General features: G+C 54.8%; 1 protein-coding gene across 2 annotated transcripts; it reads right to left on the reverse strand.

Moving 5' to 3' along the window:
• Positions 1 to 5,078: 5,078 nt before the first annotated feature.
• Tmem119 (transmembrane protein 119) lies at positions 5,079 to 20,113 on the reverse strand. Of its 2 annotated transcripts, none has more exons than XM_021232357.2 (2): positions 20,003 to 20,113; positions 5,079 to 7,141 (listed from the first exon to the last, which is right to left on the reverse strand). In XM_021232357.2, the coding sequence occupies exon 2, from the start codon at positions 7,125 to 7,127 to the stop codon at positions 6,294 to 6,296; it is 834 nt and encodes a 277-aa protein (XP_021088016.1). In that variant the 5' UTR covers positions 7,128 to 7,141; positions 20,003 to 20,113; the 3' UTR covers positions 5,079 to 6,293. The 2 variants fall into 2 exon arrangements, with proteins under 2 accessions (XP_021088016.1, XP_012975169.1); XM_013119715.3 differs by lacking the exon at positions 20,003 to 20,113 and adding an exon at positions 11,856 to 12,020.
• Positions 20,114 to 20,669: the final 556 nt, after the last annotated feature.

Genomic DNA, 20,669 nt, shown 5'->3' on the forward strand with positions numbered 1-20,669 from the left:
TGCCTAGGGATGTGGTGTGTCAGAGATGCAGTCTCTCCCCGCTCATGCACAGGGTCTTGGGGCTCCCCTGGTGACAGGCTCAGCTCTGGTCTCCCAGCCCTCATGAGTATTTGACTGCTCAAGGAAGAGCTGCTGTAGAAGCTTAACTGAATCTAGGAGTTCAGGCTGCAGAGCCTTGAAAGTCACCTCAGAGAAGGGAGGCCTCCTCCCCTTCTCTCCCCACCCACTCCTCCTCCCCTCCTCCTTCCCTTCTCTCTCTTCCCTTCCCCCTCCTCATCCCTCCTCCCCCTCCCTTCTCTTCATCCTCCCTCTCCCTCCTCTCCATCCTTCCTCTCCTCCCTCTCCCTCCTCCCTCTCTTCACTTTTCCTCCTCTCCCTCCTCCCCCTCCCTCCTCCCCCCTTCACAGTCTAGCATACATAGGGGGCCGGGTCCCAGAAAAAACTCAGTTCCCACCGGTACCATGAGGGCTTAAGTGACCCTCTCAGCTCAAAGACACACACCGGGAGACAGAATTGAGACCCCAGCCCTGTCCTCAAGCACATGAGGTCCATATCTCTGTGGGGATGGAGGAGGCCCTGCAGCCCAGGGTCCCACTACATCCCATTCTTCTACCATCTAGAGGAACCCCTCCTCAGTCTTGACTGAACCTATCCTGAAGCCTGAGGGAAAAGCCCCGGGCCCTTTCAGGGAGGGGCAAACGTCACAGCCGCCTCTGGCTCCAGTGTTCCTGGGAAGGCCGGTTTACAAGCTTGGCTATTTTTCACTTTGCAGCTGCTGTCATAAACTGCCCCCCACCCTCCCACCCAGCGGGAACAGCTGTGAAGGGTCTCCAGGGCCCAGAGCCGGCGCCAAGTCCCCCCCACCCCTTGCTATTTCTGCGCAGCCAGAGAAATCCTGAAAATAAACCCTCCTGAAAGAGAGGCAAACCCCTGTCCCGCACCGCCCGCCGGAGGCTCATCCTTTCTCCCAAGCAGAAGAGCTGGCACAAGGTAGCCCAGGTGCAAGGTCTGTCCCGGCCCACGGAAGGCCCACTTCCCAGCTGGGCCTCATGCCGCCAAATATTCTAGAAAGAACGGGGGCTGGAGAGCCGGCTCAGCGGTTGAAAGCACTGGCTGTTTTTCCAGAGGACCTTGGTTTAATTCCCAGCTCCCACATGGCAGCTCACAACCACCCGTAACTCCAGTTCTAAAAGATCCAGCGCCCTCTTCTAGCCTCGACCTACACCAGTCACACACACAGCGTGTACACACGTGCATGCAGACAAAACACCCATGCACATAAGAGAATAAAGGGATGCTTCAGATCAGTTTCCAATCTGAACCACTCCCACAACAGCCACAGAGCGACCTCAGGTGATCCTTTGTAAATTTTTTGTTAGTCAGATCTGAGGGCATACACCTTTAGCCCAGCTTTTGGGAGGCAAAGTCTTGCGGATCTCTGTGAGTCTGAGGCCAACCTGGTCTACATATTGAATTCTAGGGCAGACAACACTACATAATATAACCTTGCCACCTTGCCTGGAGAGATGCAGTTATTTACTTATTGTATGTGCGTGTGACTGGCAGCATGTGTACACACATGCACAGGAGCCCTCGTAGACCAGAAGGGAACATTGAGTCTCCTGAACTGGAGTTAAAGATGGATAAGAGCCACCAGGTGGGCGCTGGGAGTCAAGCCCAGTCCAGTCAGCACTGTTACTAACCACTGAGCCTTCGCTCCAGCCCCTCTGGTTCTTGTGGTCAGTTTGCCGGGACTGCACTGCATGTCCAGCAAGCTCAGCTTACAGAAGGCTTTACCCTGGCCCATGGTTTGACAGGATGGCACTGTGGTGGCCTTGAGGCAGCTCACACCGCTCTGTCAGGAAGCAGAGAGATGAACGCTGGTTCCCAGCTGCCTTCCTCACTCCACCCCTGGTTTTCGGCCTGAGACACCAGCCCACGGAATGTCCTGTTTTCAGGGTGGGTCTTACTTGTTTAAACTTCTCTGGAAACACCCTCAAGGAGGGGCTCCCAGGGGACTCCACGTCCTGTGGGCGACAGTAAGGACCAGGCACAGTTCTGACACCCACTGAACCAGAGGCTCCTGAAGTTCTGTCTGGCCCCGCATCCTCACCATCATCCCGAGTTCAAAGCTCCATGTGGCCATGAGATCTTGGACTTGATCTCTGTAAGTGTCCGCTTTCCTTTTCCTTCCAGACCCTAGGGGTGGGTCTTGCTGTGCAATAGCATAATTACAACACATTAGTCTTGGCACTGAAAGAAGGTGCCCCAAGGAGATTTCAGGAAGCTCGCCGCCTGCCCTGTATCATCTCCCCACAGCCCACACACACCCTGTACAGCCAGCACCTAGGGGAGGAAGGCGGAAGAATAGATGGAGGAAATAGCATACATGTGCATCCCTTACCCTTCCACCAGCAGCTGGGTTTGGCCTTTGGACCACTGACAAGTTCCAGTCAGTTATGGCCCATGCCTGCAATCCTAGCCCTCAATGATGAGGCAGGAGCTCAAGGCTAGCCTGGACCACACAGCAAAATCCTGTCAAAATAAAGTAAATCACATTTCAAAATAAAATAAAATGACAAGTTCTAAAACAAGGCAGTCAGTCCTCACGATCCTGAGGACTCCTGTCCAATCTGCTTACAGACCTGGGTTCGAGTGCAGTTCTGCAGGGCTGTGTGACTCGAGCTGCTCTCTCCGAGCTGCTGGTCTCTGTGGTGAGGGTTAGAGGTGGCTATGTGGGTCCTGGTGTTTGCCTTCCCTCCTCCTCACACAGGAGCACACACAGCACCAGGGTGCCAGGGCAGCCCTGAGGTGGGGTGGAGCCGCACACCCTCTCCTCTTGGACTGTGACCCTCTGTCTGGAAAAGCCTGGGAATTGGGCTGGTGCTGCTCTCAGTGAACTTCGTTTCATCCTTCTCTGCAGGGGTAGAGCTAGGGGACTTGTTTGCACCAAGCAAGCACTCTACACTGAGCTACACCTCAGCCCTGACCCGGGGATGAAATCACCCCTCTTCACACAGCAACAGATACCCAGAGAAGTGGGGTGTACCAAGGTCAAGGTCACATGGCTGAGAACAGAGCTGGCATTAAACCAGAAGTTCTAACTCCACATGACAGGGATAAAAATGTATACAGAGACTGCATTCTACCTACCTCGGTTCTCACCTGAGTATGACCCAGCCCTGTTGCTGGGGTTGGGGTTGACCAGAGCAGGATCCTTCTATAGCTCTTCAGCCCCTCACCCACCACAGGTCACCAGAACACACACACACACACATGTACATAGGCTCTCTCTCTCTCTCTCTCTCTCTCTCTCTCTCTCTCTCTCTCTCTCTCTCTCTCTCTCTCTCTCTCCCTCTCCCTCTCCCTCTTCCTCTCCCTCTCCCTCTCTCAGTGGCAGCAGACAGATGAACAGGTTGTAAACAGGATGACCTTGGTCCCTCAGGAGACACTGAAGTTGTTTCCCTTGACCATCAAGCCCAGTTCTGTCCCTTGTGGTCCTAACCCACAACTCATGATCTCCATCTATGGTTTCCTGGGTGTGTCTACAAAACAGCCCTTCTGGGAAGGTCCCTGCAGATGTAGAGAAATTAGAGGGCTCTAAGCAGGAGTGGAACACTGCTGTCCCCTCCCCTCTCTCCATCCCTCCACCCATTTGCCCACTCACCTATCCATCCATTCATCACCCCTCCCTCCCTCCCCCAATCCCGCATTCCCTCCTTCTATCCACACAACCCTCCCTCTATCACCATCCTCACAGAACACTAAGGATCATGTCCACTGAACTGAACCCCTGGCTGTGTAACATGGGCAACTGGCTATGCTGCTTGGGCCAGGTTCCTTCTTTGGGTTGTGGTAGTAAAGCCAGCACTCACTTCAAGGTCCAAGAGTCTCAGCGAGTAAAGTGTCAAGGACTTAGAGCGGCCTGGCAGAGGGCCCATCACTGCTCACCCACGCTGCTCATCATGAACCACTGCCATCGCTGAGCCCCGGAGGCAGGGAAGGAGCAGCACTGGGAGAGGGTCTAGGCCAGGAGCTGAAGTTTGAGGTGGAGTTAGCATTGCACGCAGTATGGGAGGGTGGAAGGGAATCATGACATAAGAAACAGCACTGGAAAAGCCTCGAGGCTCTCAGGCCACCTCCTTAATCCCCTCCCCCTCCAGGATCAGAGAACACACACTGTTGTTAAGGCCATGCACGCCACAGTGATCTCTGGAGAACTCTCCTGGAATTAGTGGGAGGTTGCTGCCTGGAGAACTGCTCTCCAGTGGTCTTGGTGTGACCCCAGGGAGCTTTTCTGCTTTCTGGCCAATAAGGAGAGAGCCTGACACCCAGAGAAACCGAGGCACCTGGCCAGAGCCACACAGCACACCAGAATGGGAGGTACTTGGGGGAACAGAGGCAACTCTTCCGGTGTTCTTGGAGGAAGCTGGGCTGAGCAGAGACGTGAGTCCTTTCCAGTCACACAACACAGAAGCCATTGTGTGTTCCGGAAGCCTAAGCACAGCCCCTCAGATTGCATGTGTGCCTCTTGCAGGATCAGGGCTCTAGGAGACAACCTCCCTGCCACCACCATCCTGGGAACCTGGCACATGTTCGCAGGCCCTGCCACATCTGGATCCCAGAAGGCAATTCCTGGCCCAGGCAGGAGGTCACCAACACAGGAACTCACCATCAAAAGGAAGGAAGAAACTAGAAGGGGGGGTCAATGGCTGGGTGGGTTTCTGGAGGTCAAAAGACCTGCCAAGGGTGGGTGTCGGCAACATTGTTCCACCTACAGAGAACGGACAACGGCGACCTCGCCGCTGCCCTGTCCCACAGCACGAAGAAGAGGCGGCTGTGGTGTGGCCACACCAGCTGCAGAGCCAGGAGGCAAGCTGCGTCTATGTGTTTGACATACCACCTCCAGGACTCCTCAGGTATGTAGGCCCCGACACCTACGGCCACCCATCTTTCCCTTTGCCACACGCATCCTCAGCTCTAGGACCTGGCTGATGAGCTCCCCAATGCTGCCCACAGCCCACAAACACCTCCTCCCTCACTGTAGACCTGTGCAGCCATAGATAGTCCAGATACACTCAAGTCAGATCAAGGTTTATTATATGTTATATCCCCACACCTGAAGAGCTGTGGAGTCAGGGAGCCCTGAATGGAGATATGGGGAGCCCCCGCAAGGCCCCCAACAGGACAAAGCCTCCACACTGTCAAAGACTGAGGAATGGTGTGGACTCAGGCTGCCAGACTACCGTGTGAGCAAAGGATGGGCCAGGCCCCTGCTCCAGCCTGGGCGTCAGAATCCAGAATGGCAGTTGTCCCAAATGCCCTTTGGCTTCCAGGCTGCTTCGGAGTCCGACAGAGAACGTCCCTCAATCCCCTCATCCCAACGTCCATAGCAAGATGAGTTGCACACTCTCAAGTCAGAGCTGCTGGACACTTGAGAGAACTGGACGGCCTGCATCTCACATTCCAACACTGAACCAAATCAGGAAGTGGGGTGCCTTAGAGAAAATCAAGAACGATGTTTTCCAGAGTGTGTATGGTGAGATTGGACTTCATAACTATCATCACCCTAATTATAAAGCGGGGGAAAGAGAAGACCAGCCTAAGGACCCTTAGAGTAGTTGCATCAGCGTGGGGAGGGGTACAGCGGCTCCTTGGTTCACGTGACTTTGAGTTTGTGTCTCCATGGAGCGTCTGGGGAACTCTGTGATAAAGTAGGGGCCCCTTCAAGATGCTTCCTAACTAATCAAGTCCGCTGAGCAGAGGCAGAGTGACCCCAACATTCTGATGATGGGGAGATGCCAAGGGAACCCTCTGCAGTCCCTGGTGCAACTGGACACGGGCTGCACCTTGCTTTCCCAGTAGGGCACGAAGACAGCTGAGGACCACGGCAGCACATCCTCTTGACGCCTTCCAAATCCAGCAGCCCCGGCTGTCTTCCCAGCCGATATGGAAGCAGCAGGGAGTGCCGTCTCACTGGGGGCCTCTGGCCTGTCCCCCTTCTGCTGTGTGGCTGCTCGTGGGGACTGCCTTGTTGCAGTTCCAACTGGGGCATGTCTGTCCTTCTTGTAGAGAAGTGTGCTTTAGGCAAGAGGCATTAAAGGCACTGGAACTTGGGGTGATGTTTCCTGGGGTGCACCAAAGACCACCAGCTCTGCCCATTCCGGGGTCAGGATTGGTGCCGGCAATGGCCAAGGAGGGGTGTCAAGAGGCAGTCAGAGCTGAAGGCCTTTCTTGACCAAGGAGGTGACCTTCAAGGACCCAGCAGTCAGGCCCAGCAGTTCTTGAGCCTCTTAGACATTGGGAGAGATATTGCTACAAGCGCAGGAACTTTCAGGGGGGGCAGCTGGTCCCTGGGATTCCTCAGCTACAGAGAAAGACCCTTCTTGTTCCCCTTGGCCCTCACTGGCTGCAGAAGCCCCTCCAGCCTCTACTGGACCTGACTCCTCTGGGATCTCCCGCTTCCCCACAGTGACCCCGCACACTGGGGCTTCCTGGGCCTCCTCCTGGCTGCTCAGCACCTCATCCTCTGGCCCATCCTTCACCGGCTCTGTTCCCTCCGCACTGCCTGGCACCACTCTGGCTGGAGACCGGAGGTTCTGGGTAGCAGCCAGAATGTCAGCCTGGAGCTGCTGGGAGGAGTCCAGAGCCTCTTCCGGCCGGCTGTCAGGAGCCCTGTCAGGGACCTCGCTGAAGGCACGGGGCCCCCCAGCCCGGTCACTCTGGTCCACATACTTCTTCTCAGGGAAGGAGGACGGGTAGTAGGCTGTGGCCTTGTGTTTCTGGCGGGTGATGAGAGCAGCACAGACGATGAACATGAGCAGGAAGGCCAGAGAGCCCACCACGGCAATGAGCATCACATACTGGCGGAAGAAGTCCATGATCCCATCCAGGAGGTTGGTGGGGGGCGCGGGGCCCTCCAGAGCTGTGGGCTCGGGTCTCCCTGAAGTGGGGCTGAAGGCTGGAGTCCGGGGTGGTGGCAGGCTCGGGGAAGAGGCTGAGGAGCCCTCGGCTTCCCCACTGCCCCCCACATCCTCCAGGAAGGTGGATGGGAGGGACACAGAGTAGGCCACCAGAGGCAAGGGCCTCAGAAGTAGCAGCAGAGACAAGAGGAGGCTGGAAGCCATACTGACCACAGAACCTGTGGGGAAGCAGTAAGAGAGAAATCAGGTTGAGTCTCTGGTGTCTCCAGGGCCTCGGGACTCAGGAGTGGCTCGATAGCTCCCCAGAGAACCCAGAACACATTCCAGCTGAACCCCTCACCGTGTGGCAACATGAACACCTCCCAGGTCCCTTCCTTTTGATGCTCCTGAGGACAGAAACTGCATTTTGCTCATATTGGTGTGTCCTCAGTGTTTTACACCCTGAATATACACTAAGTGCTCAATAGATGCTTCTTCACCAGTGTGGCTGAATCCTCGTACTAGCTTAGGCTCTCATGGTTTACTGGGCATCGGATACTAGCTGAAGAGGGATGCATTTGGAAACCAGAGGAGAACTTCAAATGTCATTCCTCCTCAGGCACCCTCCTCCACTCCATTTGTGAGGCAGGGCCTCTTACTGGGACCTAGGACTCCAAGAATCTCCCTGTGTCCCCATCCCCACTGTGGGCATTGAGGGCATGCGCCACCCCACTGGCTCCTGATGCAGGTGCTAGAGATGCCACGCAGGTCTTCCGGTACCAACACCTGAGCCATCTCCAGCCCACATAGAAACTTGTCCTGGGCCCTGCAGTGGTGACGCACGCCTTTAATCCCGGCACTCAGGAGGCCAAGGCAAGTGGATCTCTGTGAGTTCAAGGCTAGCCTGGTCTACAGGGGGAGTTCCAGGACAGCCAGGACTGTTATTTAGAGAAACCCTGTTTGGAAAACCAAAAAATGAAGAAAAAAGAAAAGAAAGAAATATGGCATGGAAACCTAAAAGCTACCCAGTGAGGGAAGGGCTATAACTGTCTCCATTTCCAGCTGCAGAAATCAAGGGTCAGGAGAAACTGAGGCTCAGGCCGAGCAAGTGACTTATCCAGGGAGATCTGGCAGGGTAAAGAAAACAATGGCCTGAGGGCTCTGAGAGATGGGGCTGGGATGGGGGACCAGAGGGCTGAGGGACACCTCTGCACAGGAAGTGCCCCCAGGGCACCGTTACCCTGGGGCCTTGGTAGCTCCAGCATAGGCTTTTCCAATCCACCTACTTCCTTTTCCAGAAGGCTTTGAAGTTGCCAGGTCTGCACACTCTATAGGAGGCCTGGTTGCCAGCATGGGGCTCAGGGCTTCTGTATCCCCCACCCCCCCATCCTTGGAGGTCTGGACGGTGAGCCTCCAAAAAACCCAAGAGGTTCCAGGGGGAACCACAGCTCCTGGGGAGACAAAGCTGGCTAGCACTGCAGCCCCTCCCCACTGCCACCACTAAATGGGAACCAGATGTGCCCCTCCCCCCCTGAAAGGCTGCTCCCAGCATGAACCCCCCAGACCCCATCTGGCCCAGACAGCCAGGCTAATTAATAAATTCCTCATTGCCCAAGTTTACACTAACTCTCCCTGCTGGGGGGAATGGGATCTGGAGTTAAACTCTTGCTATCCCAGCAGAGGGCTCTGGTCCCCTGAGATTAACTAGGCCTAGAAGTCTAAGAAGGAAAAGACTCAGGGGATCTCCCTTGGAGGACTAAGATGGGGAGACAGAGGCAGAGCCCAGATCAGACAACAGGCCACACAGCAAGTTTCTGAGCTGCGCCATGGCCACAGGTCCTGCTTGATGACACAGGTGGCATTACCTGCCTCTCAGGTAACAGGGACTCAGGAGGCTGGTCATTTAGTGGCTATCCCGAAGCCTCCTGGTTATGTGCACTGAGCCCTCAGTATCACAGGGAACTGGCACCAGGATGTCCCCACCCCCATCCAAAGGAGCCAAAATCAAGCCATTTCAGTGAGGAGGGACATATGTCTCTCAGCCTCTTGGTTTTCCCAGTCACAACACCATAAATGCTGTGGGGGGTTGTTATACTGTTTGTTTTTATCGGTAAGGTCTTTTTTTGTGGGGGGGGGAGGTTCAAGACAGGGTTCCTCTGTGGCTTTGGAGGCTGTCCTGGAACTAGCTCTTATAGATCAGGCTGGTCTCGAACTCACAGAGATACTCCTGCCTCTGCCTCCCAAGTACCAGCAATCATTAAGTTCTTATAGCTTAATTTTTAAAATGCTTTCTACGTTTATGGGATACTCAGCAGGGGCCGCTGCACTGATGCCAGTTCGGTCAAACTGATGCAAGCAGCAAAAGCCTGAAGTTCATTTCAGAACAGGAAAAAGAAGACAAATAGGCCAACGAGATGGCTCAGCAGGTAAGGGAGATGCTGCCAAGGCTAATGCCCTAAGTTTGATCTCCAGGACCCACAGGCTAGAAGGAGAGAACAGCTCCCATAGGCTGTCCTCTGACCTCTCGAACACACTGTGGCCTGCACAGCCCCATCTAAGTAAATAAGTGTAACAAAATTTTTTCTAAGGTGGTTAAATTACCAATTTGCTTGTTTTATCTATTTTCCTCTTTTTCTGCTGTGCTAGAGCCTCATGTGTGCTAAGCAAGCGCTCTGTTGCCAAGCCCCTAGGGTTCACGGACAGTGATAATCTAGAATCCATGGAGGATGATTCATCTCAACCCTCTCCCTAGGTCCAGGCCCACAACGGATACCCTTCAGGTTCAGAGTAGATGGTGACATGTCCAAGGACATACAGATGATCCGTGACTGGCCTGGGCTGGGCTGGTATTTAATTCCTCTGTCGGCTGTGGGCATCCACATGCTGTGAGGGTACACGTGCGTGTGCATGTGTGTGCATGAGTGTACATGTGCACCATTGTGCATGGGTGTGCAAGCCAGATGACAATCTGGGGTATTACACCCAGGATGTATCTCCCTGAGAACTGGAAGTCACCAAGTGGGCTAGGCTGGCCCCTGTCCCTGCCTTTCCAAGGCTGAGATTCCAGCACACATCACATCACCTGGCTTTTTACCTGGGTGCCGGGCTTCAACTCCTCATTTTTTTTTTTGGCAAGCATTTTACTGACCTGCCTCCAACCCACATCCTCCCCTTCAGGTTGGTGCTGGGGACTGAACCCAGGGCCTCATGCATGCTGGGCAAGTGCTCTGCCACTGAGCTACATACACCCCAGCACTGGGTCAGCACTTGGGAGACAGAGGCAGAATGGCAAATTCAAAACCATCCTAGGCTACGTATTAAGACATTATCTAAAAATACAGTCGTGGCAAGCAAGGACTGTTGCTCTGGAGGGACAGGCCACCGTGACCACAGTGCCAGCGCAGGCTTGATCTCACAGGAAAGCTGGAATTCAGGAATGGAATGCTCCAGGCAGGGTAAGCCAGCATTCTCCTCTCAGCGGACCCATGACTGTCCTCACTTTCTCTGGCCCCCCACACCCCCAGCAGAAGAGCAGAATGCACATGCATACACGTGTGCACAGACACATACAATGCCACAGGCAAGAGAGTACTGGCCTCCCACTGGCACCCCAGACTCAGCCAAGGAGATACAGAAGGAACAGCAGAAACTACTCCTATCTCTAAAGAACAAGGCACTGACTCTCAGAGCCCCCCCCACCTTCCTCAGTCCTCCTGGGTCCCCAAGAAAGACAGGTAAGTGTGGGGACTCAGCCCTGAGAGGAGCTAGCCAAATCCTGCGGGAGATAGTCATGTGACCCTGAGTGGCTCCCCTAAACTCTCTGGGCCTCAGTTTCCTCTCCATGGAACAGAAGAACTGACCTGAACAGAGCTGAAATGACTTCTAGACCTGCCAACCTGCCAGGCACCCCTGGTCTGCCGCCTAGGGAGAGTGGGCCTCAGCCTCCTGGGTCTGTTCTAGTTCTGTCCTGCACAAGGACTCAGGTCTCAGGCTGATTAATCCTGTTTTTACCCCAGAGGAAACTCACTGCCCAGATGACTCCTAATGGAGAGGTGGCTCAGAACAGCTCCGTGTCACCTCCTAGCTGTGTCTGGGGCTGGGCATGCCATCTCCCTGAGCTCTAGCTTCCACATCTATGCAATGGGGACAGGTCACAGCCAATGCCTGCTACGTAAGTGTCAGCAATGGACGAAGCATGTCCAGGATGCCCTCCAGGACCCTCTCTCTTAGGAGCTGCTGTTTTAAATGGAGATGGTCGTGGATATGCAGATGAGCAAATCTAACTTTAAGGACTGGGTACCCCAGGACCTGAGGCTGCCTAGGCAGAGCCTGTGTTCCACCCCCACCCAGAAAGTGGTGGCCAGTGATGGAGGGGCAGGCTGTGGAAACCTGGCTTCAATTAGACTTGGGGGAGGGGGCTCTGGTTAAAGCATTGTATCCTCTGCCTGTTCCTCTGGGGCTGCCAAGGACAGGGACCTGGACCCCTTGAGAAGAGGTCTGGAAGGAGACTGAGGTCTCAGAGCCTATATACAAGCTTACACACACACACAGCAGCAGCAGCAGCAGCAGAAGCCAGAGCCTGCAGCACACAACTCCTAGAAACTCCAGCAAGCTCCCACAGTCCCCAGATCTTGTACACATGTACACCAACTGGTGCATGAGACATGCTGGGCACAGCCTTCAGCCGCACACAGGACAATACAAGTTCACACCAGGAGCACACTGGCCTTGGAAATGACACGCCAGCATCCTCCCCACATCCTAACTACATGCATGCACCCTTCCAGTGACCCCAGCATCCACGCACACACGTCTTAGCACGTGCTGACTTGCAGCCTCAAACACGTACTCGGATCGTACACACATTTAAAAATTCTGGAAAAGTTTTCCAAGAGTTGCCAGCTCCAAACTCCAAACCACCTCAGACTTTCAGAGCAGCAGGCTGGGACTTACCAGCTCCCTGTGGAGGAAGGCCTGGATGGGACTGCCAGGTTAGACGAGCCTAGCCCGCTAGACAGTTCAACAGTCGACAATCTGCTGCCGCCGTCTGCCGCCAGCTGCTCCGGCTGGTGCCTGCCCGCCTCGGCCTCCAGGCCCTCCTCCTTCCTCCTCCCCGCCGGGCTGGAGGGCCAGCTTGATTTCATTAAGAGAGCTTGGGGTGGGGACAGTGAAGGGCGGGACTATGCTGGGCCACACGCAGTCCCACCCTCCTCACACTCCTTGCTTGCTTCCTCCTGACCTCAGGTCCCCTGGGCAGACTCAGACGGACTAACAGACAGAGGGTCTTCCACAAGCCCTTCCCCCGAACTTTGAGCTGAGGTCTTTCCCATCCCCCCACACACACCACATTCCCTGGGGGTGCGAGGTCAGGAGGCTCTGAGGCCCCTGGAAGTGGGAAGGAAAACTCTCCATGGACCGTTCCAGCTGTGACTCAGGATTTCCAGGCTTAGGATGCAGAGTGGGAATAGGGGTGTTTCAGGGAAGCCTGACGGCGCTGGGTTCAGGCCGTCCTGGCCTTTCTCCCTGGGTCTCAGTTTCCCCATTCCTTTTGTTTGTTTGTTTGTTTGGTTTGGTTTTGTTTGTTTGTTTTTGTTTTTGTTTTTTCCAAGACAGGGTTTCTCTGTTGCTTTGGGGCCTGTCCGGGAACTCGCTCTGTAGACCAGACTGGCTTCGAACTCACAGAGATCCGCCTACCTCTGCCTCCTGAGTACCACCAATGCCCAGCTCAGTTTCCCCATTCTTAGGGATGGAAGGGAGCTGCCTGAGGTACTGGCATCCTGCCCTCTACGTCACAATGCCCCAGCAGGACAACTTGAGCAGAAATTATGAGTCCATGGTGCAGCTGGGTCCTGAGGATGGTAACAACCGGCCCTGGAGCACCAGGGGTACCTTCACAGGTGAATCCAGTGATCTGTGGCCCTCACATTCACTCACTTGCCCACACACTCACTCATGAGCTTGTTTATTTCCATGAACACCTGATGCACCCCACCCGCAAGCTCAGTGCAAAGCAGGTCCCAGATGGAACGAAGACACACCGCCCCTTCCAGGAGGTTCCAGGCTTCTAGGGCTATGAGCAGCAAGATTCATCGTGGAGTGTGCATTGCCCTTCTGCAGACCAGAGGGGGTTCCATGGCAGGAGAGGGCCTACAGGGAAGCCAGGCTGGAAGGCTGATGTACTCTTGAACCCCACCTGAACAGAAGGGGGCCTGACAAAGCACTCCAGGAAGTGAAGGAGAGAGGATGGCCCTGCCTAACCTGCCTCAGACTGGTCATCAGTTTCAGGGGCAGCCAGACCTCTCCAGGGTCACTTCCCAGGGAGCAAGGCCTGTCCCCAACAGACTGAGGACTTGTGTCAGGATTCTGGTCATTAAGGAAGGGCCAAATCCACAGCCTCATCAAGGGTTCTAGAAACTTTCTGGCGTGCCTTGGCTTCAGGCCTCATCCTCCTCCTTGTCCAGCAGCTACACAGAATCCTCAAGCTGTGAGTACAGTGTTCTTTGCCCTCTTTCTTTCCCTGGGTGAAGGTCACCTTGGGGTGACCAAGGGCTATCATGTCCCCACCTAGGGTTCCCTAGCCCATATAAGTAATGCTCTTGACCATGGAGGCCTTGGTGACATGGTCACAGGGTCGGGTATAGACAGCACGGGTCCCAGATTGGGGGTCTATGCACTCCTGTCTTCTGCCCCAGAGATACAAGGGATAACAGGGATACAGAGGCCATGCACGCTCAAGTCCCTCATGCAATTCTACACAGCAACTGTTCAGGACCAGACCTGCCGCTCCCCCACCCCCAGCCCTGGCATCCTTTAACTCATCTCAGTGTGCCTTGATGACTTCTCTTCCTTTGCATTTTTCCCTTCCTTTCTTTTTCTTTTCTTTTGAGACAAGGGTCTCCTGTACCCCAGGCTGGTTCACATTTGACATGTAACCAAGTACCTTCCTGAGCTTCTCATCCTCCCAAGTGCTGGGGTTTCAGTCCCTGGCCTGGACTGCATAGGACTCGGGTTTGCACCCCTCCTAGGCCACTGAGCTGCCTCCAGGTGACTGATTCATGCTGTGGTACAGGTACGGGAGTTGCTCTACTCTGTTATGAAGCGCATGGTGTCATTTTTCCTGAGCCCGAGGACACAGAGCCCAAAGACGCTGAGCAGCCACATCCTGCCACCTGGGAGAGACCTGCCTTGCAGACTGGTGCCATGGTGCCCGGACAAGGGTCTGTTGGTGTTGGTGGAGATGTGAGAGAGTGAAATTCCGTGGCAGAATAGGAAACTGAGGCTCATAGTGGAATGGCATGCCCTGCGGTAATAGAAGGCTGAGTGTAGGGTCCCTTCTGACGCACCCGTTTCTATTTCCAAATCTCCCAAAGTGCCACTGCCAGGCCAGTGACCCAGGTCTGACTGGGCTGCCACAGCACAGCCCCTCTCCTACCTCCACATGCCTGGGGAAAGGGACTGTGGGGCCACACACACACATGCACGCACACACACACCTGTTCACACACGCATGTGTTTACACAGCACACACAAACGCACACACAGGTCCGCCTTTCCTCACTGTGCACCCTCACACATAACCTGTAGATGCTCAGGAAGTGCCACTCATGAGCGGAGACAAAAGAGCCCAGCACCCAGCGGCCACAAGTCACAGCACTTGCCCTGGGCCACAACTAAACGTGAGTTCGGGTCACTGGCTGCCAACCCTCAGGCTCCCACCTAGAGGCATCCCAGATTCTGCTCATTCTGCAGATACAGCCCAAGACTGTGGCATCCAGCCCACAGTCAGGTCTTCGGAGCCAGTGAAAAGCAAACAGGTCCGAGCTCACAAAAGAGGTAGGAGAACTTCAATACACAAGTAAACCACAAAGGGACCTCGGGCTGCACCCTGGGCTAAGATCTGGGAGGAGTTGCTCAGGGCTGCATGTCCTGTGGGTGTCTAGCCCAGTCCCAGGCTTTCACTGTAAGAAGTGACTATACTGCTGCCCCCAAAGATGGAGGGCAGATATTTAGGAAGGCACAGAAGCAGGAGAGTTCCCCTGGACAGCATGTGCAAAGGTCCTGGGGCAGTCAGAAGCACAATACCACTGAGGCAGCTCCCAAATATTGTCAGGCTAGCGCGGCTGAGCCAGGTCTGTGGGAACAAAGGACTTTGCATATCTGGGGCCCTATCCTAACTCTACTTCTAGGACAGTGGTTCTCAACCTTCCTGATGCCGCCACCCTTTAATACAATTCCTCATGTTGTGATGACCTCAATCATAAAATTATTTCGTTGCCACTTTATAACTGTAATTTTGCTACTGTTATGAATCTTAATGTGAAATCTGTTATGTAGGATATCTGATATGTGACCCTGGGGCGGGGGAGCATGACCCTCTCTGATCTAAGGCAATACCTGAAACACACTGGGGTTCAGTAAGTGGCACTGGCTGCCTGATGCCGCCTCTGCCATCTGATCATGTACCGGCAGGCATCGATCAGCCAACATTTTAAGAGAAGCTCCATCCTTCCACAGTTTCTGGGACACGTGTGGGGCCTGGCTGGCTGTGGCATCTAAGGGGTGTGGGCAAGCCTGTGGTATGGCACACAGGCTGGGCTGTTCACTTGCAACCCATAATTTCAGAGGCCCCGAGCAGTACCGGGGTTTCTGCTCTGCCTGGAAACACTTCAGAGTCCCTGCCCTGAACCCCTTGCAATTAGCAGCCACACTGCCCTGCTCGGCAGCCCTGGCACTGGAGCTTGGGAGGGCTGGGAAACACCCCTAGCTTGGGTCTCTGCTGAGACTCTTCCTGCGGGGCTCTGGGCAGTGCCAGCCCACCACAGTCCCCATCCCTTCATGGGTCCAGGGACACATGTAATTACACAACCCTGAGCACTGGGGCCTGCCTTCCAAGCAAAAATAGCTGGGTCTTTCATGTGGCTACAGAGGCCTGGTCTACAGCCCCATCACAGACCAGGCCTGCGGAGGAATACTCATGGCATTTCATCAGCCTCCTAGACATTTGTCGGTCTAACCAAGGTGGCCATCAGGATTAGCTATGACAAGCTAAAGGCTCAGGCAGCTATACTAGTTTTCTTTTTGTTGCCGAGACGGACACCGAGTTCAAGAGCAACTTAGGGGAGAGAAGGGCTAACCCTCGTATAGGTCACAGTCCATCACAAAAAGAAGTCAGGGCAGGGAGTCGGGCAGGGAACACTGCTGACTTGCTTGTTTTCAGGCCTGTGCTCAACTAGCTTTTTATACTGCCCAGGGCTGTCTGCCTAGGGGATGCTGCTGCTCACTGTGGGCTGGGCTCTTCTCCATCAATCAACAAGACGATCCCCCACCCTTCTCAGGTGACTCTGGGCTGTGTACAGGTGACAGAGCTGAACAGTCGCTCAAGCTCAGTCATACAACGTGGAAGCAAGAGAATCAGGAATTCAAAGACATCCTTGGGTACACCGTGAGTTCAAGCCCAGTTCATGCTACACGAGACACTGTCTCATAAACAAACAAACAAATAAATCCACACCCCAAACCCTACAAAACAAGGCCAAATTCAGCTGTGGGTTAAGATGTCAAAAGGTAACTCTTGGGGGGGTTCTGGCTGGCAAGGGACTCGAGGGACAGGATGGTCCTGGATACTGTGGCCTTCGGGTTTGGATCCCATTCAAAGGACACACAGTGTGGGAAGGTGCAGCTGGACACTGGGGATCAGCCTGCCCTGTCCAGGTTATGACTCAGTTCAAAGACTTCTTAAGAGCCCACATCCCTCCACAGCGGGGTACACACTACAGGCCAAGGGCTGGGGTCCCAGGACTTCCTGTGGCCGGGTGGCCAGCCAGCTGTGGCTGCCTTGTAAACATTTACATTCTCCCTGTGGAAGGAGTCACTTTATGAGTCTCACCGGGGGTGGGAGGGCATGGTGGCGGCTGCAGTACACAGCTGGTGGCTGCTGGGCCTGACCCTAGCCTCCACCCCCACCGCCGTCGTGGAATCAGCTTCATGCTGGGGTCTTCCAGGCCAGTTACCACCACCCTCCCTGCTCTGCATACCCCAGGCAGTGTCAGGGCGGGAGTGGGGGACGGGAGAGGGTGAGGACCCTGTATGTCTAAGAGCAGGGAGGGGCCTGAAGTCCCCAGTCGCAAGATGTTGCCTCCATTTCTCCTGCTCTTTAACCCCTCCACATCACCCTTCCCTTCCCTTCCCCATCCCCCTCATGGTACATTCTGGACATTTTCCAGGTGCCACCCAGGCCTGTCCTTGTGCAACTCACATGCTGGTCAGAGGTCATGGACCATTTTGAAGATGACTTGACAGTGTATTGGTGGTATGGGGTTGGCCATAGAGTAGGTGACATTCCAGCAAAAATCTGTAGGTCCAGGAGATGTTCTGAGGAATGGTCCAGGCAGAGGAAAAGTGGGGTGTGGTCACCTGTTTTTGTGTAGGGGTGAGAAGGAGGGAGACGTGGCTAGAACAGTGGGTGAGTGGGCATGGGAGGGCATGAGGTCAGGAGGCAGTGGGCCAGACCTGGAGCTCTGGGGCATGTGAAGGGCTTTGGTCTGTATTTGACCATGCTGTGTACTGTATGTGAAACTTGGCCACATCTCTCACACATCAGGCACCTGTGCACCCACAATACTTTTTTCACAAGGACCCAGAGAAAGAGGTTTTCAGGGCCCCATCTCTAGGCAGGGCAGGGCCTCTGCGACAACCCCCGCTGACTATGCAGGTCTCCGGTCCCTCTTGGTTCCTTCCACTTGACTACATAGTTCCGACTCAGCTGGGTCCAGAAGCCCTGCCTCGTGTTCCTGCAGATGCTACTCCAGTTAGCCTTCTGCCTCTGGGCCAGGGTTATCCAGGGACAGCTGCATGGGGGGGGTCTTCCAGGACATCCAGACCACCTACCAAGTGGAACCAGGCCCTTAGGGTGGGATCAAAGAAGCAAAGGGTGTCACCAGTAGCATACTACCTGCCCTGAGGGTCTGTGGCTTGGCAGGAACACCAAGCATTGAGTAGCCAACCAGCCAGGGCCTTTTCCCTCTGTTGTCAGACAAGGGTTCCTGTGGGAAGGCCAGGAGCCCTTGGCACCGAGATAAGAAACATCATGGTCACACAGGGAACTAAGGGTGATTGATGGTCACAGGCACTGGGTAGCAGTACCCAGCAGGGTTCCACAAGCCAGAGGGAGCCTCAGTCACCCCACCTGCTCCTTAAACACCCAGTGAGCTCCCCCAACTCCACCGTATCTTTAGAGAAATGTCCTATTCTTGGACGGCTGTACACAAAGCCCTCCCACTGGCCACCCAGCCCCAGGGCCTAGGCAGGTGGAGCAACACACAGACCCTCTAGCCAGGCACAAGCAAGCACTGTGGGTCAGTTGGGGTTGGGGGGGATGGGGCCCAACAGCTGGAAACATCTGGTTTGAATCGTCACTTAGAAGCTCGGGCCAGGCAGCCAAGGAATTCGTGAGTTAATTTTAGGCCAAAAGACAGAAAGCTTAGCAGGGCGGGGACTGGGTCCCTAAAACCACAGAGGCAGACAGGCTGGGAGGGTTGTGAGGCCTCCATGGTGTCCCTGGGATGGTCCTGCCTGCCTCACAGCTGGGGACTTATTCACCTATGGGTACAGATTGGCACCAAGGGTTCTCCTCTCCATTTCAAGGAGAGGAAGTGAGAGACCCAATCACACACACACACATACACACACACACACACACACACACCCTAAGCAAGCATCAGATCTGGGATTTGAACCAGCTACTCTGACTTGAGACTTTTTGAGGCTTCCATTCTCATCTGTGCCTTTAGCCTTTCGCAAAGATTGCTTCCTATCTGAATCCCCACTGTGTGCCATATATATATAGTGACAGGGAGTCTAAGTCCTCAAATAGCACACACCCACAGTGTCTAGATGAGGGAGAGGAGCTGCTGTGGTGAACGCTGATGACTAAAGTGGTCTTACCTGAGCAGGCGGACTTAGAGTCGAGACCTAAGGAATTCAAAGATACCAGCCATTCAGATAACTGTGTGCCCCAGCCATGCAGAGATCCGTGTGCCCCAGCCATGCAGAGATCCGTGTGCCCCAGCCATGCAGAGATCCGTGTGCCCCAGCCATGCAGAGATCCGTGTGCCCCAGCCATGCAGAGATCCGTGTGCCCCAGCCATGCAGAGATCCGTGTGCCCCAGCCATGCAGAGATCCGTGTGCCCCAGCCATGCAGAGATCCGTGTGCCCCAGCCATGCAGAGATCCGTGTGCCCCAGCCATGCAGAGATCCGTGTGCCCCAGCCATGCAGAGATCCGTGTGCCCCAGCCATGCAGAGATCCGTGTGCCCCAGCCATGCAGAGATCCGTGTGCCCCAGCCATGCAGAGATCCGTGTGCCCCAGCCATGCAGAGACCTGTGTGCCTCAGGCATCAGGAACAGCACATGCAGAGGTGCTGAGGTAGAAAAGCGTGCACCGAGGAGCAGGAAGGTTTGAGGAATGGGGGTTCAAGGGGGAGGCGCCCAGTGCCTCCCTTTAGTCATCCAGCACAGATGTGTGTCAAAAAATTAACAAGGGCAGAGTTGGGCCTAGAAACTTCCATTGATAAGCCGAACAAGTCACACTCATGAGCCTTTGAATTCAGTGTCTCCACAGAGACTGCTGAACTCTTGGGGGGACATTACCTGAAGTTGTGTCTCTCTGTGACACAGAGGTCAGAGCCAAGGCCAGATAACCGCGTGTCCAGAAGGAACCACCCTCAGGGAGTGAAGGGGCAACGGAGCCAGCCATCGGTGCTTGGGCACAGAGCTCTCGCCTCCCACTAACTAACCTTGGCCACGGGGGGGGGGGGCGGGGGGGCGGGGAGCTCTGCAGCCAGGAGTCACAAACAGAGGTGGCTATAACCTCCTCACACCACCAAGACCCCGCAACCAAGCTCATGGGGACCCAGAACCCAATCCTTGCCCCGGAAATCACTGGGAAGGAAGTTCTGGGGTCACTCCTGCTGTGTGAGGACCCTCACAGCCAAGGCTTCATTTCCTAATACTATAAATACACATGGATTTCGGGGTACTTCTCAATACATTGAAGCCACAGCCGCTCCCACCCTCCTTCAGGCAGAGGCTCCACAGCCTACCTCCTGGCTTTCCCTCTTCAGCAAGCTGTAGTCCCCTGCTGCCAGGTGGGAACTCTCTCCGGAGTCACTGCCTGCCATGCAGCTCCTCAGCCCCTCAGATCATCTTGCTGTGGCCTGGAACTACCTCTACTCACAGATAAGGGAATGGGCTGAGAGGGTGGTAGCCTGCCCCTCCCCCCCCCCACACAAGCGGGGCTTCTAGAGTTTAGCCCAGAGCTGGTGGACGTAGGTTGCCTCTCTGCTTCCCCAACCCTAGACCACCACTTCCCCTCTGGCCAGATGGGCACCACACATGAGCAGTGCACAGTCATGGCTTTTTCCCGCCTTTACTGTGGACTCTGGGAAAGTAATCTTGCTGCTGAAGAGAAGTCAGGTCAGAACCTGACTTAGTGATTTAGAAAATTGGGGGGTTCCCAGCCATTGCTCAGGGAGCTAGGCTGTGGTCATGGCTGATCTCAGCTTTGTAGGAGTTGGAGAGATAAGCCAGCAGTTAAGGGTGCAGACTGCTTTTGCAAAGGACGAAGTCTGGTTCCTAGCACCTGTATCAAGCAACTCACAATTGCCTGTCACTTCAGTTCCCCGGTAACTGGCATCCTCCAGCCTCTGCAGATGCCTGTATGTACACACAAGGTACACATAAATTCATGTCCACATAAGATTTTAAATT

Source organism: Mesocricetus auratus, unplaced genomic scaffold (assembly GCF_017639785.1).
Source record: "Mesocricetus auratus isolate SY011 unplaced genomic scaffold, BCM_Maur_2.0 Super-Scaffold_100025, whole genome shotgun sequence".
NCBI classification, from domain to species: domain Eukaryota; kingdom Metazoa; phylum Chordata; class Mammalia; order Rodentia; family Cricetidae; genus Mesocricetus; species Mesocricetus auratus.

Excerpts from the sequence above, each read along its gene's own strand:
- Tmem119 (XM_021232357.2), bottom strand. The coding sequence starts at position 7,127 with ATGGCTTCCAGCCTCCTCTTGTCTCTGCTGCTACTTCTGAGGCCCTTG.